This window comes from Gadus chalcogrammus, chromosome 4, assembly GCF_026213295.1.
Source record: "Gadus chalcogrammus isolate NIFS_2021 chromosome 4, NIFS_Gcha_1.0, whole genome shotgun sequence".
Lineage (NCBI taxonomy): Eukaryota > Metazoa > Chordata > Actinopteri > Gadiformes > Gadidae > Gadus > Gadus chalcogrammus.
The window spans coordinates 3,815,827-3,833,529 of NC_079415.1; the positions used below are offsets into that span (position 1 = coordinate 3,815,827).

Sequence of the window (17,703 nt, forward strand, 5' to 3'; positions counted from 1 at the left end):
GCACACATTTTAATTTAAAAGATGTAAACACTTACCTACGCGGAGCTCAGGGGTCCCTACAGCGTCGGGTGGTTCTCCTTATGCGCTCGTGTCACAATCACGATAAGCGTTGCCAGATCGGGCCAGATTTCCTGCCCAATCTGGCAACCTGCACTGCACCAAGGGTTGCCAGATTGGGCGGGAAACCGGGCCCAATCTGGCAACGCTGATCACGATCCCTCATAGGCTGGCGCTCAGCCTCCCTGTCCAGATCGCTCCGTGTTCCCCCGATGCATGCCAGGAAGTGTAGTCTTATGCATTCAGGACCGCAAGCCTGGAGACACCTGATTGTCCGCATGCAGTTAGGTAGACAGACAGCTGTCTACCTGCTTTAGACAGACAGCTTCATTCCGAATTACTATAACCAGATTGTAATAAATGATGGTTGATTGTTATTAATGATGGATGCATAAATAATATTCATAATGATCATAAAAAAACATGAATGAATGAATCAAAAGTCCATTGCATAATCGCCATCATTATACAAGAGTATGCCAATTAAAATACTGTAATTATCAATTATAACTTTGTCAATAGCCTACTATTAATACTGGAAGCGAGCAATAATCTCTCAATGCAACATGCTTCCACCTGCATTGCCACGATAACGTATGATTACCAAAATCATCCTCGTAGTGATTATGTTGACATAAACAACAAAGATCACTTCCAACCTGCAGCTCAACGGCTGTAGCTGCAGGAAACCTAATCCCTACAACAGAAATCACCCGCCCGCCCAAAGATAGACCCACAGTATGACCAAACGGATTCCCAAAGCCATGCAGGGTCGTCTCTTAACACAACGGGAACGGGAGGGGAGGGAGGCGAAGCATCTCACACACCAGACCCAAGACCCCTCTCCGATCCATGGATCATCTACTCTTCGATGAGCCTCAGCCCCACGCCTCGATCCCGCCCCTAATGACCGGGATGAGACGCACCTGCTGGGGCGGCCGGGATCCGGAGGAAGAGGCGGCCCCCGTTCACAGGGAGGCCTGGACCATGGACATATTATATATATATATATAAAAAAAACTCTGCAGCTGGAGATCAGAGCTGCCTTACAGCGGAATAGAAGTTACAACCACTGGTGTTGAATTAGAAATGAGCGGTTAGACGCTGGATCGTATTGGATCAAGCGGTTCTATGTTAACAGCAGAGACGAAGGCAACATGTAGGCAGGCCTATACTTTAGGATTATAACGCAATGATTAAACACTCGGATAATATCATTTTCCACACCTCACATCTCTGAAAGCGTTGCCAGATTGGACCAGATTTCCCGCCCAATCTGGCAACACTGGTCCCAGATGGCTGGAGCAACATGCTGTTTTTCTTTCGCCGTTGGCCGTGTTCACCCTCTCTTTCTCTGGCTACTTCGCGACGTGAGGCGGTGTAACTTCGCGACGTGATGCGGTGTAACTCGCTGGTGGCATTGGTCATCACAGATCACAGTGTAATGTGTTAGTCTGTGTTAAATACATTGGCCAAATAAATTAACTGACTGATTATGTAAACTACATTTGTCACAGAAGTAATGCAGTCTCAAAAACGGTTCGATTTTTCAATCAATTTATATACTTTTTTTTTTTGGAGTTACACAAGCTATCACAGATTGTTCCTTCAGGATGATACACACTGTAGCAAATAAATGATGTATATAACCCTGCAAACCAACCTGTTTTTTTAAGTAATTAAACACAATTATGACATTGGTCGTTGATTCGTGTGTAGTTGCTGCCCTCTGCTGGCCACAGTCGGTACAGACATTTAAATGTTTTATTTACACTCTTGATGAAGTCCTCTCCCTGACGTGTGGACGAACAGGATTCGGAGTGAATCCTTCGTTAAGGCCAGCAGTGGTTTCCATAGATTTGAAAAATCATTCAACTGGGCAATCAAACAGCAGCGCATCGCTACGCAAATGTTGGTTACCATAAAGCATTTTTCTCTATGTATATATCGTATCATTTTAATGTACAACAGAAAATGTATCAATACATTTTCTTTTTACTAAACCTCAGGCTTTTCAGATTAGACCTCATGTTGAACGAGTCGAGACCCAAAGCCCTTCTACAGATGGGAAAGGTAGAACTAAAACCAAAACAGATTCCCGAAGTCCTCCAGGGTCGTACTGTCTCCATGACTCGACACACCATGACTCAGCAAAACACCGGGGGACGCGGCCTTCATGAGGCCTGCTTCCCAATTGGCGGGCCGTTTCTTTCAAACGTCCCGCCATTCCGACGCGTCATTGATATAAATTTCATTCAAATTATCGTTATTCTTAATTAGTGCGATTATTTCTTAATTGCATGCGCTTTAGTGACTACACGACATTCTTCATTGGGGATAGTCGCCGACCCTCACTCACCGACCCTCACCCCCACTGACCCAATTCACTCTTGGACTTTTTCGATTCTGTTTCTAAATGTTGGGACTGATAGAGACTTAACTCTGAGGGTTATTTGAACGTTCAAAGTGGTTTACTGTAAAAGGAGCGTCGGAAATCCCGCCTTTCTTTGCACACCGAGGCCATTAATTATGGGGATGCTGGAGAGTCGAGAAAAAGAAGACTAAATATGCAAACATGGTTTGAGCAATCTAACAAATGCATGCAGACCTATGTCAAAATAAGGATGTTTTTATTCTGTGGATCAATTAATTTCACCTGACCAGCTGTTCTGATTATCTCCGAGGTCGGGGGGATATTGTTTAACAGTCTATGTTTAACGGATTTGCCTTCTATGGGCAAAAAACTGCTAACTGCACTACTCCTTGATTCGTTCTGCCGCGGCACTCCAAACAATTCATTTAGTTCCAATGTTCGTCCAAACCCCTCCAATAGTGTTCCTGCATTGAGTATAAATCCAACTCTAACGAATAAATGGTTCAGTTTTAAGTTTCATAGAATATTTAAATATTCCTAGTCTTTGAATACCGCGGGCATGTTAAATAAGTGCACGCCCCGCCACTCGTAACACACTCGTTCAGCAAAACTAGTTTGATTAACCTGTCTTTTCGAGGATTCAAGTATTCCTTTTAAGTATGTAGTGAAATAGAATTTGAAATGGAAAATTATTATTGCACCCTAAGGAATTCTTTCCTGTTTTTCTTATAAAAAAAATAATATAATAATTCCTCATTTAAAAAGACAGCAAGTTTTTCCTCATGTTTTTGAGAATATACTGTAGGGGTGAAAGCTGCAGCGGCCAGTAGTGTGGACTGATTGGACAACAACCAAGCGTTAAAGCATCAGTGGGGAAAGGCTGTCCCCTAAATGCTAATGTAAACCCTGGTTGGATAAGGATTCAAAATTGGATATGAAGATGAAATCTGACGCATAGTTTCAGGGTTAAAAACGGATCAAATAATTGCTGTCTGTGGTTCTATATGGGCTGTGGCCATAATTTTGAAAAATAATAGCTTTCAGCAACATATTGAAAAAATTATTATGAACGACCGGTAGTTAATTGTTGGAACTTTGAACTAAGAAAATAGTTTTGTGAACTATTTTCTTAGTGGGATATAAAAAAATTGGGGGGGATATAAAGTGGGATATAAAAAAATTGTGAACTGAACTTGGAACTAGTTCATGTAGAAAGTGAACTTTGCCAACACTGCCTGCCCCGCCCTAGCACACCACACATGAGTCCTTTGGCTTCGGCTTCGGGCTGGGGTACGTCGGGGGCGGGGGGCTGTATCTCGTAGGCTGGGGGCTGACGTAGGGTTGCAGTGAGGGGGCGTAGCGCTGTGGTGGAGGGACGGCATTCAAGAACGAGGAAGTGTTGCCGTACGCCCTCGCAGGCGTGGCTGTGGGCACTGGCGTGGGCTTCACCACCGGCGTGGGCTGCACCACCGGCGCGGCAGGGGCCATCACCCAGGACCAGTCATCCGAGGCCGACGCCTTCTCCTTGTACGTGAGCAGGAACTCCGGGTAGATCTGAGGCCGGTCGAAGACGACAAAGATGGAGGGCGAGCGGATGTCGTCGGCGCAGCTGTCGTAGAAGAGGGTGTCCCCGCCGTCCTTGGAGGGCGGGCGCACGTAGCCGGCCTTCCCCCGGGTGTGGTGACCCACCAGCACACGGGACACGAACATGGAGCGGACCGTCGCGGTGTTCCCGGTGTAGTTGTGGGAGTAGCTGGCATCCCGGGCGAAGTAACTGCCTGGGGATGGGGAGAGAGACGAGGGGAGGAGACAGAGGAGAGGAGATAAGGGGAGAGGAGTAGACAAAGAAGAAAGAGAAGAGGAGAAGACAGAGGAAGAGAGGAGAGGAGACGAGGAGAGGGACGGAGGGGGAAGTGTGACAAGATAAGAAGAGAAGAAATATGAAGTGTCGCTTTATCTTCAGCTTGAGCTTGTGTTTTGAAACATTGACCCTGAATCCATCGAATACACACAGAAAATACCCCCAGAATAATACATCTTATCTAAAAAGGTTGAACCCATTTCAAGTATATTGGCACATCTAAAGTTTGTTTGTGCAACCTTTGGCTATCCAAGCCAATCGAACACAGGTCAGTTGTTAAAGTGGCAGTCTGTAGGATTTAATGCCATCCGTCCAGGTGGTACTGACCTGTGAGTTGCCAGTAGGTATCAACAAGCTTTAGGTCATAGTTTGACAGCTTAAGAATGACAGCGATTATGATTTAACATTTGAAACTAGTCCTTCTAGAGCCATTTGTCCATTCTAGACTACTGTAGAAACAAGGCAACTTCCATGGCATTGGACTCCCTCTGTGGACATTGTAAATCAACAACACACGATTGGAGTATTTTTTTATGGGCTGTTTGATAACTCAAACACACTTATGTACATACAATACCTTCCAAGACTGTTGTGCTTGATGCCCCTCATCGTACACACTGCACCTTTAAGCCCTGCAGCGGTGTCGTAGCGGCTAGCTCACCGTTGCCGTAGGCGGTCCCGTGGGTTCCGCAGATCCTCCAGTCAAAGTTCGAGCAGCAGATGGCGTCGATGTACTTGGAGTCTGTGCCGTGGAACAGCTTCCTCTCGGCCACGCAACGGCCCCCGTTCTTCGTCTTCATTTGATCCCTTTGCCTTTTATAAAACACGATTTCAAAAAGAGTTAAAATTTCAGTTGATCGTTGTAGACGTTATCGTTTTGAGTCGAACACCGCACAGATCCGCACCGTACGAGTCGAACACCGTTTGTAAAATGGCCGACACGAGGGAAATCAAACACTGTATGGTGTTCGACTCAAAACGATAATGCTTATAATGATAAAAATAATAGTGTTTAATGCTTATGATAAAAAGCATTAAACACGCTGTTTGACTCAAAGTTATCACTTTGAGTCGAACAGCGTGCTGTGTTCGATTCCCCTGGTTTCGGCCATTTTATGGATTCTCAGACTGAGTGACGTACAACTGAAAGTGGTCCCAGAGACTCTTGTTCTGAATCCTCTCAATCTTCACGATGTCAAAGTTGGTCATCGTCTGACGAAACAGCGTCTCCACCTCCTTGTATTCTTCGGACGAATCTTGCAGCAGAACTTTCTACCAGAGACGGGGGAGAAAGATCTGAATTTACCTTTGAGAACGGTTAAAACAACCATAAGTTGCATATCATGAGACTCGTATTTTTAGCTACTTTTTAAATACATCCCGACTGTTTATCATGAGGATGTCATCACCATCAACACTAGATAACTCAGAAATGAAGAAGAAGTTAACATTATCTTTCTAATAATAAGAGTGAGGATAAGAGGCAGCAGAGAGAGAGGTCATGTTTCCCGAAGCTCCGCTAGGCATTGGAAAAAATACTAATTTTGTTTCCGTCGTCCTCCATCGCTCGATTCAACAATACATTTTGGCACTTTTTATGACATTTTGGCACTTTTTATGACTCCCGGATCAGACGGCAGAAAAAGCCTTGGACTTTCCTATCGCCAACATGCCTGTGCACTCGGATATCTCAGGCGTGGAGACTGGGAAATGCACAGACTGCACCAAACTGCAACAGACAGTGGCTTTATTTGAAACGAGACTGGCAGATGGCCTACACCCAAACAGGGTAGGCTCAAAACTGTGAAGGGACAATCTTCTCTTCTCGCTTTCCCACAAATCTCCATGGTCTCACGCACAGGCCACAGTAAGAGCACAGGTTGAGAAGAAGCGAGACTACAGCCTCCCCCACACATCTACTCTGCCACTATCTGACACACAGATAGCAGACAGCCCACAGACCTTGAAGAGAGACAACAGCCCGCCCGACGCCATCAACACTCTGCCTTCCCCCATCGCTGATGCTGGCTTGGCGAGGAACGGCCAACCCCCTCCTCTGCATTCCCCCATCAACGATGACCTCCAGCCTCATCTCTCCCATAGCCACAACAACAACTCCAGCCCCAATGTCTCCTCCCTTTGCGATTTTCCAGCTGAATTTAAGAAACTGGAATATGTTGCATCTGTGTCAATGATAGCATCGCCATGTCCACAGGCTGATAACACCCAAGAGGATGGCGCCCCAGCCCCCCGCCCCCTGTACTGATAGTAGTCCTGAGTATTACTGAGACAAAAAAGGGTTCAGCCATAGACACAGTATAAAGGAAGTTTCACATCATCTGCTGAACCCAAGGTTGCCTACGTCAAAGCAGGGCAACTTTTGCATTCATGCTGTTACCACTAAGAGAGTAAGCAAAGGGAAACGTAGACACACTGCTAACCTCACAAATCTCATATCGATTGCCTCCAAACCAAAAACAACCTTAAAGCCTATCAGCAACTCCATCAGGATGGCTCTACTTAATGTGAGGTCTCTTAATAACAAATCATTTTTAGTTAATGATTTTATTACCACTTATAAACTGGATTTTATGTTTTTAACCGAATCATGGCTGGAACAAAATAACAGTGCAACCGTTCTGATAGAGACAGCTCCTCCCAACTATAACTTTTTTGATGCATATAGATCTGGAAAAAGAGGTGGAGGGGTTGCTGCTGTATTTAAAAATGTATTTCAGGGGAAACAGATGTTATTTGGTGATTTTCCATCGTTCGAATACCTTAGTGCTGTATTGAAATGCTCCCCCAGAGTTCTCCTATTAATTATTTACAGGCCACCCACATATTCTGCAATTTTTTTCGATGACTTCAAAGACTTATTGTCTAGCATCTCCACAGAATTTGACTGTCTAGTTATAACTGGTGACCTGCACCTTATAAGCCTCTCTCAACTACAGACCAATATCAAATCTACCCTCATAAGTAAAATCATTGAGAAAGTTGTCCTCCAGCAACTTAATCACTTCCTGACATCAACTGGTTGCTATGACAATCAGGATTTTAACCCCTGCACAGCACTGAGACCGCCCTTATTAAAGTTGTAAAAGACATCCGTCTTAACAAAGACTCTGGCAAAACCTCAATACTAATGCTACTTGACCTCAGTGCTGCATTCAACACTGTAGACCATACATTACTTCTGGACAGGTTAGAAAACTGGGTGGGGCTTTCAGGCCCAGTCTTAAATTGGTTCAGGTCCTACCTACAAAATAGGAACTACTTGGTTTCCATTGGCGACTTTGTATCAGAATCAACCAACGTGACATGTGGAGTCCCACAAGGTTCGATCTTAGGACCCTCTTTATTCAACATCTACATGCTCCCACTAGGGCAAATCATGCAAAATAACAATATTGACCATCCTTGCTATGCTGATGACACGCAAATCTATGTATCGCTGTCACCAAATGACTATCGGCCCATAGATCTGCTGTGCCAATACATTGAGCAAGTGAAAGAATGGATGTGCCGAAATTTCCTTCAACTAAATGAGGACAAAACAGAGATAGTTGTATTTGGTTCTAAAACGGAAAGGCTTAAAGTAACCCAACACCTTCACTCTCCGTCCCTGAAAACCTCAATCCAAGCCAGAAATCTGGGGTTATCATGGATTCAAATTTACATTTCGACAGTCACATCAAATCATTTACAAAATCGGCATATTGTCACCTTAAAAATGTAGACTTAGAGGGCTCATCTCCACCGAAGACTTACAAAAACTTGTACACAATACATAAGCTTGATTACTGCAATGGTCTCCTTACAGGTCTCCCAAAACAAACTCTGAGGAAGCTTCAGCTTGTTCAGAATGCTGCTGCTAGAGTTCTAACAAAGACCAAAAAAATTGAACATATTACACCAATTCTGAAATCGTTACATTGGCTTCCTGTAGGTCAGAGAATTTATTTTAAAATCATGTTGCTAACCTATAAATCCCTACATGGTTTAGGCCCAAAATCTCTAACTGATATACTTCCACTACATAAGCCTTGTAGACCACTAAGATCCTCTGAGACCAATCTGTTAATTATCCTCAGAGTAAACACGAAACATGTGAAAGCAGGATTTAGTTACTATGCAACAAATAGCTGGAATAAACTCCCAGAGGATTTAAAACTTGCCCCAACTCTGAGCACCTTTAAAACAAGACTGAAGACTTTTATGTTTGCTTTAGTTTCTGCAAAATTTTAAATACATTGCACTTTCTAAGAAGCTTTTTAACTTTGCCTTTATTTTCTATTTTAATACTATAATGCCTTTTTAACTTTCTATTTTAACCATTTCTTTGCATATGTTGTCTTTTACTTATCTATTAATTTATTTTATTGTATGACAATGTTTATATGTGAAGCACTTTGAGTCTGCCTTGTGTATGAAAAGTGCTATATAAATAAAGGTGCCTTGCCTTGCCTAATAATGAATATAATATTTGTATTAACGCATGGCCTTTATGATCTCAAACATTTTTTTTAATGTAGATCATGTGGTTGCTTGTAACTCTTCTGATAAATTATAATTATAATTACCTTATGTCCAGTCGCAGGAACCTGGGTCCTGTCCCAGTGTCTTGGCATAACTAGGACATTGGTTGGACCATTTTGAGGCCTCCTACGGAAAAAGAAAAACAATAATAACTTCACTTGCAGCGTAATGGATAGGACCAGCTCTTTGTGTAGTTTATGGGCAGCTATCCAAAGTGCCTGATGTAAAAGTAGTGCTGTGTCTCACTGAAAAAGGAGGGTCAATATTAGCATAGAGTTGTGACGGCAGATACGACGATACAAAGTCGCCAGTCAGTGTCGCTTTCTGAGGGCGTACAATCGTCTGTGTACGTGGACATTTTCATACAGTAGGAATGGAACATTTCCCAAAGCTTCCTGGTCATAAAGCAGTAAAACCGATAGCGATAGCATTCTTCAGGGTTAGGCCAGGGTATGGGTATGCATGAAGGGGGCTGGTTCATGCTTTTCTTATATTGTGTAGTGCAGTAGTTCTCAAATGGGGGTACGCGTACCCCTAGGGGCACTTTGAGGTACCACAATGGATACACAGCGAATTGAAAAGTAATACAAAAAAAATCAAACCTGAGCAACTTTAAATTCTGAAAGCTAGACAATAGCAGATCGGGGAAACTGGACAAGTGGTTGAAACGTGACCCTTTTAATGTCCATGTTTACGCTGCCAAATAGAACGCACATATATTATTCATGTTCCATTTAATTTTATTCTGCCCAAAATGTTTTGTGCCAGTGAAGGGGGTACTCCATTCGCTGAAAATATAACTTAGTATGTGTGTGTATAACACACATGGCTGTGTTCCTATCTACCCCTTCCCCTATCTCAAAGTTGTCTCTGCTCTCTCTCTCTCTCTCTCTCTCTCTCTCTCTAGTGTAGAAACCTTTTCTACACTAGTAGAAAAATTTTGAGAGCCACTGGTGTAGCGGGACCAAGACGTTTGACTTCTCTAAAAGCGGACAAAGGCAGTCTGTCTTCCAGGTGGAACGCACCTTGTCCTGATGACCTGCACGTCGGCGGAGGACAGGAAGCGAGGCCGTCGTCTCACCACCCTCTTGGTGCCGTATCTCTTATTGGTCTGGATCATGTCTGCAAAATGCAAAGGGATACAAATCTTATGATGCTACGTTTCAATTGAGTCATCCAGCAGACGCTGTCTGAAGCGACTCACAGAGAGTTCTCATGACAGATTATTAATAAAGCGAAGGCAGAGTTCGCTGCCTGTTCAAGGGTTGGCTTAGACCAGGAGGTAGAGCGGGTTGGCTGGTAACCGGAAGGTTGCTAGTTCGATCCCTGGTGACTCCTTAGTGTCGAGGTGTCCTTGTTAGGGATGGGGATCGAAACCCGGTTCTATCAAGGACCCGGTTTAACTTTTTTCAAAATACGAAAATCATTAACGTTTGGGCTTATCGATACCACTATCGAGTCTATTTTTTTTTTGTCCCGTAGGTCCTGAAAGTTAATGTTGTGTCCCTTGAGTTTGGACACGGCATTTAAATCAAATCAATCCAATCACTCCAGCTGGTCCACCAATGTTTTTGAATTGAATTGTAAGTCTTGCCGTTAACTTTGCTCGCGACGATGGCTGAACGAGCGAAAAGGGGGGAACACAACCTCAATGGCCAAGCACATTAGCATTGTGCATCAAATAAAGGGCAAATGCAGTAGGCTACCTTCGGCTGTCTCTGAGTTGAAAAGACTCTGTCTCCTCCTTCTCCTGCTGCACCACAGACTGGCCCGCCTCAATCATCCACTCAAAGTACGAGCGGTAATCGCACACACAGAGTTTGACGCCAGTCCCGTAGCTAAAAATAGTAATCCAATTGTGAACTTGGTGTTGTAATTGGCAGCATACAAGCTAGTTATCTTAGAAAGTAAATAAAGTTTGACGTGCTGCGTGATGTGTTGAGGTTGGCTCAGTAAAACGACTGTTAGGTTATCATGATGCGTTCAAGTGTAACATAAAGAAACGGGAAATTTAGTTTTTGGTGAGAAACAAGAGTAATACTGTATTACTCATGTTTCTGTATTACTAATACAGTTGTATAGTGCTATAATCATTTTAGAATATATAATTAATAAATATTAAGAATTACATGCTTAAAGGGGACCTATTATGCTTTTTCGACTTTTATGACCTATAAACGTTGTTATAATGATTGATAGTCATGTTTAACCATTCACAAAAAATGATGTAGATTTTCAGGAAACTCTTCCTCTCATCTGGGCCCTTTCAGCATTCTCTGTCAACGCTCCGTTTCGTCTTTCTCCGCCCCCTCGCCCCCCTCCTGCCAACCCAACTCCGTTGTGATTGGTTACCTTCCTTGAAGCGCACGCGGGCAGATTTGACCAGGCATATGGGGGCGCGGCAGGAGTGCCTCTACGTAGATGATTTCCCGGAAATGTGAACAAGTGAATCGCAAACGTTGTCCCGAGTGTTTAACGCTCTGCACAGCCACCCCAGACTGTCAGCAGGGAATACGTTGAAATGCATGTACGTCATTATTTGACATGTTAGTATGGTTAAACATGACTATCAATCATTATAACAACGTTTATATGTCATAAAAGTCGAAAAAGCATAATAGGTCCCCTTTAACATTGTGTTTAGAATTACATCCTTAATTTAAAATACGATTATTTATTTCCTTAATATTTTCCTCATCACTAAAAAGTAAACACATCTTCACCAATTAATAGAAAAGTATCGATGGTGGTATCAATAAAGACTCGAATCGTTAAGCAGTATCGACGCCTCACCCTAACCACTCCTGACCAGTGTGTGTATGAGCGGTTGTAAGTCGCTTTGGATAACAGCGCTTGCTAGGTAAATCTAATGAACTTTGGGTCCCAGGGGTTGAAACTCCCTAGCCCCGACGTCATCATCCCTCCCTCGCCGTATGACAAACGATACCAGCTCATGGGGTGTACGACGATGGTGGGTCGGGGGCTGGGGGGGGTGTAACGGTGGCCTCACCCTGGAGGCTGAGTGTGTAGGCCTGGGACCCTGCGGTGAACTCCATCACCTCCTGGGGGTCGTTCTGGAACTTCTTCTCCAGCTCTGTGCTGCTGTTGGTCTGGAGCGAGCGAGCGGGCGAATGAACACACACACACACACACACACACAGACACACACACACACACACACACACACACACACACGTGGACACACACACACACACACACACACACACACACACACACACACACACACACACACACACACACACACACACACAAAAGGGTGTTTTTGAAAGAAAAACGAAACTGTTAAGTATTTATTATCTATTCAGGTCAGTTCTTTGAATAAATTATTATTTAAGCATAATTTATGGCATATTTTGACTCTCCCGCCAATTATATACCCTGACCCCCCTAGCAGGTACTCTAAACTTAAATTTTACAAACCCTAAATTAATATCGTCTGGTTTATTACATCTGCGGATGTGAGCCGATACAGGCTGGCACCGCTTTGCGATGGTGCTGAACTCACCGGTGAATCGTACTGGTTCCAAATTCCATCCTCGTCCTCCCAGTACCAGAGCCACTCGGTGGTGAGTAGGAAGGTGTCCTGGAGGACTGAGGAGATGGAGGAGAGACGCCTGACCTTCTGGAGTCCGCGCGTCATGGTGTCAAAGCACACCGCTTCTACATCCACCGTGCTGCAGGAAACATCACACACCTTTGACCCTCAGTATGTGGGTTTAGAGATCACTAGTGCAGCTTAAAAACACAACATAAATTTGTTGAATTCATTCAATGATTGAAAATGGACCGGACTTTGGGAACACAACAGGAGTAAACTGAGGTTTCAAACTGGGGTAAAACGGAGTAGACTAATTGAAACGAAAAGGGTTTCAAACTGGGATAAAACAGTAGGCTCATTAAAACGAAAGGGGTTCCAAACCAGTATCAAACCAAGGAGTCAAATTTAAACCAAAGGGGCTGTCATGCCAAATTTGTACCGGCTGCCAAATTTGTACCGGGCGCGTCATCCATACGTAATCCATTCCAAAACTGCCTGGCAACAGATGATCGCGTCGTCCGTTGCCTGGCAACGGACGATCGCGTCGAATGACGTGAAAGGTTCACGAACATTCGCAAACCTTCAAGCTCGTTCATTCGCACTGGTCCGTTATCTTTATTGTGCTATTTCGTCCTTGACCTGCTTTAAACACTCTGTTTACTTGCTAAATTTGATTAAACAATTAAATACAATACAAATATAAAGTAAAAACAAGTGTTATCTAGCGATCCGTTATCTGTATTATGTTATTTCGTCTTTGGCAACATGAGCGCGAATGTTTTTTGAAACCTGCCCGGCAACGGACAACCCTTGCGTAATCAGTTGTCCGTTGCCTCGCAACGGACAACTGTTGACGTGCCCGGTACAAATTTGGCAGCCGGTACAAATTTGGCATGACAGGGTCTCAAACTGAGACGGTAAATGTGTGTTGCATACCTGCATGTCTTTTTGGGGTTACAGTAATCCTCTTCTATCTTCTCTGAGCTGTCCAGCAGTGTCCACTGATGGCCCTCCAGAACTTCCCAGCTGTAAGGCAGCTTGTAATGAGCTCGGAAACACTTTTCTGAAGAAGACAGGGAGGAACAATTGATTATGTATCAGTGATTTATGAGGTTTGAACGCTGTCTGCTATACGATGGGTTCTAAAATACGATTCAGTAGTTTGAACTCACCTAAGGTGTGGATGCATTTGCCTTTAAGGAAGTACAGGCAAATCTCGGTTTTATCTGGAAAAACAATACAAATAATGAACAACTGTTTTCAGATCCATGGACAAGCACTTATATGCATTTATACGGCGCTTTCCTAACCAGTGGCCACCTACAGCGCTACAATACTGCCTAACATTCAACCATTCATCGACACATTCACTGCTCGTCTGGAGCAGCTAGCTTTAGTGGTCTTGCTACCTCGATACGCGCCAGCTAGGAGGAGCCAGGGTTCAAACCTTACAGTTACCAGCCAACCCGCTTTCCCTCCTGAACCATTGCCGCCATTGTGCTGATTCACTTGAAAACCTCCAAAAATACATACAAGGGGACAAGAAAGGTAAAATATCAAATAAACGTTCTGGCTTTACCTTGAGGCTGTCTTCTCCTTCCACCAGCTCCACCTCCTGGAGCTCCAGCTCCACCGATAACACCTCCAGCTCCACCACCACCACCAGCACCAATAGCACCGATGGCAACGGCAGCATCAGCAGCACCCATAGCAACGGCACCTCCAGCAGTACCATCTCCGCCACCACCACCACCACCACCACCACCACCACCACCACCACCACCACCACCACCACCACCACCACCACCACGAGCTCCACCAGCCCCAGGGACCTGATTGGTCTGTCCGGCCTGCTTGGCCTTGTGCTCGATGCTACTCAGGACCTTCTTGTTGATGTACAGCGGCTTCATGGCCACCATGAGGTCGTTGGGGATGCGGCTCTTCTGCAGCGCCTCGAAGGGCTGAGGCTCGTAGAAGTCGTGGGCCAGCGAGCAGCAGCAGTTACGACGCAGGTAGTTATCACAGATGTGGATCCTTTTGCAACCCTCCTGGCATCCGCTGTTGGTGTAGTCGAAGCACACCTTCGAGGGAGAGGAGAGGGGGTGTTTTGATGATCGTCATTCAGGACAGGGATATTCGCATGGATTTCAAGATTTCTTCCTTGCTAATTAAAGGGTAATTCCGGTGTAAAATGGATTTGGGATATGTTTTGTATGATAACGAGTTGAAAGTTTAGTTCATTTTGGAGCACAAAAACCGCATATAGACGCTTTCTTCAGTTGGCTGTTTTTAGCTGATTATATCAAAACGCTATAAACTTGGAACGAAGGGGGCAGTGGTTATGATAAAAACTAAATCACTATTTTAAACCACTTAAAAGGCTAGAAGTAGCCCGCCACTTCGATCATAGTATAATAAGGGTCTTAGCATATAAAACGAGGCATTGAGAACTTTGTAAGTGTATAGATTGTTTATTAAAAATGACATTTTATACACAATACCATCATTAGATCACCCGTCGACGCAATTTTGTTTTCAAGACTCGATAGGTAGATTGACGAACACAGAGATTGTGACAGCCGTCAGCAACACGCAAGCTCTGTGTTCGCCAATCTACTTATCGAGTCTTAAAAACAAAATGGCCCTTTGAGACTGTACCTGTGATTAAGAGCTATACAAATATAATTGAAATTGAAAATTGATCTACATAGTTGAAAACACACTGTGGCGAAAAGAAAGAATTGCATTTATTTATTTTTATTATAAATAAAGCAATTTAAATATTGGTAATCGTTCGCTCACAAAACTGAAATTTAAAGCGTATAAAATGTTGCATACTAACAGTATGCAGTAAAAAGCACTAAAGCAAACTTTTATGAAAGCTAACGTTGAATAACAACAATATACATTATTACATGACTGGAAGTGCTACAGCAGTCATACTCAAGTAGCGGCCCGCGGGCCTTTTGTGGCCCGCGGGGTGTCTATTAATGGCCCTCGAGCTGTTCTGAAAAGTTTTTTTAATTATTAAAAAAAAAATAAAATAAAAAAATAAAAAATCGTGCTGGGCGCTCTTATTTTGAAACCGCGCGCCGCGATCTCAATACGAGGCTGAGGGTTGCAACGATAAACAGATAGCACTCCAGCCCACAGACCGCTCCAGCCCTCCCAAACTCGAGGCAGACAGTCCATCTCAGCAGCAGTCAAGGCCGATTTAGGGTCGTTTTCGACGCAGAGACGTAAGCACGTAATTTACACAAGGGACTTGTTTTAGACAAGTTTTGATTTACGGTTCCTTTAAGGTTCCTTAAGGATTGCGCGTGTTGCAAGGGGATTCTCCGCCAGAACAGTAGGGGGAGCAACGAACGAATCTGTGGGCGTGGAAGTGGAAATCGCTGGCTTGTTTATATTTATAATTATCATAATACGTTCTTGTGTTTTCTTCTTCTCCTTCTTCAAAATTCTTCATTCGCTTCTGTCACAGCCTTTTAAAAATGGCGCTATTATGCTGTAAAACCGTAATGTGAGACTCCTGAAAGGATGTGGTTAGCTGGCCAATCAGTCTTTGCGAGCTGCGTAGGGCCGTAGTGTTTTAGTCGCATAGTCAGGAATTTTGGCCGACGCACTTAAGCACGTAAGGGGGGAGAGTTTACCGCGCAAGGGGGGGTTATGTATCTTACGTGCTTACGCGTTACGTCTAAAACAGAGCATATATCGGCCTCGGTCACACGTATACCGACCGGCCCCTTGAGTCACTGAAAAAAAAATGGTGGCCCCTCATCATTTCTACTTGAGTACCCCTGCGCTACAGTGAACCCGAAATCCATCGCCTGGTTCGCAGTGCTATCCGTTTACTCACTCTCGCCTCCGATCAACCAGCTCATACACTTACATCGGGGAGCAGGGCCATGTCGTTCTGCAGCAGCAACACACATATCTCCTTCTTGTCCAGATCTTCCAAACCGTGTGTTCTCAGAAGTCCGGCGTTGTGTTCGGAGTGGAGGTCGTGGGAGAAGGAACACTCGGCCCGCCTGTGGGTGGGGGGGACATCACGTGTTCAAGGAACGCCTACCAAGTGATGATAGGCGTTCCCCTCACGAGCAGCCGAAGAATAACACAATTACAACTCACATGGTACCCCTTTAATCTCACATAGAGCCCCTTTAACTCCACTGGGCAACGTCAACCACACTGTGTGGCATGTTATGGTTGTTTTGAATTATATAAATAGATAGATCAATAGATCGATACAGATTGCATTTCAAGGTTTCTCACTCTAAGGGAGTGTTTTAACGCTCGGTGAGATACAACATAAATACAACATTAAAACAAGAGAACTTCGATAACAGGACAACACACGCTCAGCCAGGGAGGGGCCTCCCTCCGACAGGCCTTTAGGGCCCATTTAGGTGCATCATGCATAATAGTAAATCGGCCCTCACCTTCCAGGAACAAACTGGCACTCGCCGTACAGGTAGGTTTTACAGAGATGTAAACTGCTGCATCCAGGTCCAGCGCACACCAGCCTTCTGCACAGTCGGAGAGCCGTCTTGGCGATCAGACGCTTCTCTCCATATATTCCATTTGCGTTGGCAAACCGGTCTCGGTTGCTAATGATCTTGTTTACCGTCGAGGCGTCTCCGAATACACAGTTGGCAACCAGTTCTTCCCTGTTTGTGGATCCGAGGTTCCCGCAGAGATATTTGACTATGGCAGATTCTGCCATTTCAATTCCCTGTATTCACTGGCCTCTCACTCAAAGTTTTACACGGCTGTAGACTCGGTGGGTCGCTGTTATTCACCGCAGCAGTCGGGACTCGGGATGAGTTTCCTGGTCTTACGATTGGAAAACGAAACCTAAGGTTTTTCCGGGATGACCAAATAAGGAACACGCATGATGTAAACAAGGGTAGACGCACCGAACTACCTCGGGTTTATTACCATCATTATATAATAGGCTGTATTTTATCATATTATTAGTTATGGATTCATATTTTCAGATGTATAATTTGTTTTCTTTGTTGCCAATTATAGGCTTAGTAATAGGCTACAATAAAGACATAGAGTACAACTAATATAGGGCTGTAGGCTACAAACCCATTTTCAAACACAACTCAGAGTTATGTTGTAGGTCTACTGGTTTAATGATATCATACATCCCATTATTTCCTTTTGTGTTACCTTTCTTGACGGCTATAAACTGCTGCAGACGAGTCTCTGTTTCTCCTATGGGCGGTACAGCGCTCTGGCGTCCTCTGGTGGCGGAGACGCATCATTCCCTTCAGAGGACGAGTCGGGAAATGTGGGCCA

The 17,703-nt window shown here is 44.3% G+C and overlaps 1 protein-coding gene across 1 annotated transcript; it reads right to left on the reverse strand.

Moving 5' to 3' along the window:
• Nucleotides 1–211: 211 nt before the first annotated feature.
• On the reverse strand, nucleotides 212–17,229 carry LOC130380430 (protein mono-ADP-ribosyltransferase PARP12-like). The gene is made up of 13 exons (XM_056587623.1): nucleotides 16,836–17,229; nucleotides 16,286–16,424; nucleotides 14,198–14,474; nucleotides 13,973–14,128; nucleotides 13,566–13,619; nucleotides 13,330–13,456; nucleotides 12,361–12,529; nucleotides 11,845–11,944; nucleotides 9,860–9,956; nucleotides 8,879–8,960; nucleotides 5,434–5,564; nucleotides 4,954–5,105; nucleotides 212–4,209 (listed from the first exon to the last, which is right to left on the reverse strand). Exons 1-13 carry the CDS (start codon nucleotides 17,117–17,119, stop codon nucleotides 3,677–3,679), a joined length of 2,301 nt encoding a protein of 766 aa, XP_056443598.1. The 5' UTR covers nucleotides 17,120–17,229; the 3' UTR covers nucleotides 212–3,676.
• Nucleotides 17,230–17,703: the final 474 nt, after the last annotated feature.

Coding starts and splice junctions, on each gene's coding strand:
- LOC130380430 (XM_056587623.1), bottom strand. CDS start 17,119: ATGGCAGAATCTGCCATAGTCAAATATCTCTGCGGGAACCTCGGATCC. Junction 14,129..14,197: donor GGCTGGTGGAGCTCGTGGTG/GTGGTGGTGGTG, acceptor GTGGTGGCGGAG/ATGGTACTGCTGGAGGTGCC. Junction 8,961..9,859: donor GTGCAGGTCATCAGGACAAG/GTGCGTTCCACC, acceptor CTTTTTCCGTAG/GAGGCCTCAAAATGGTCCAA.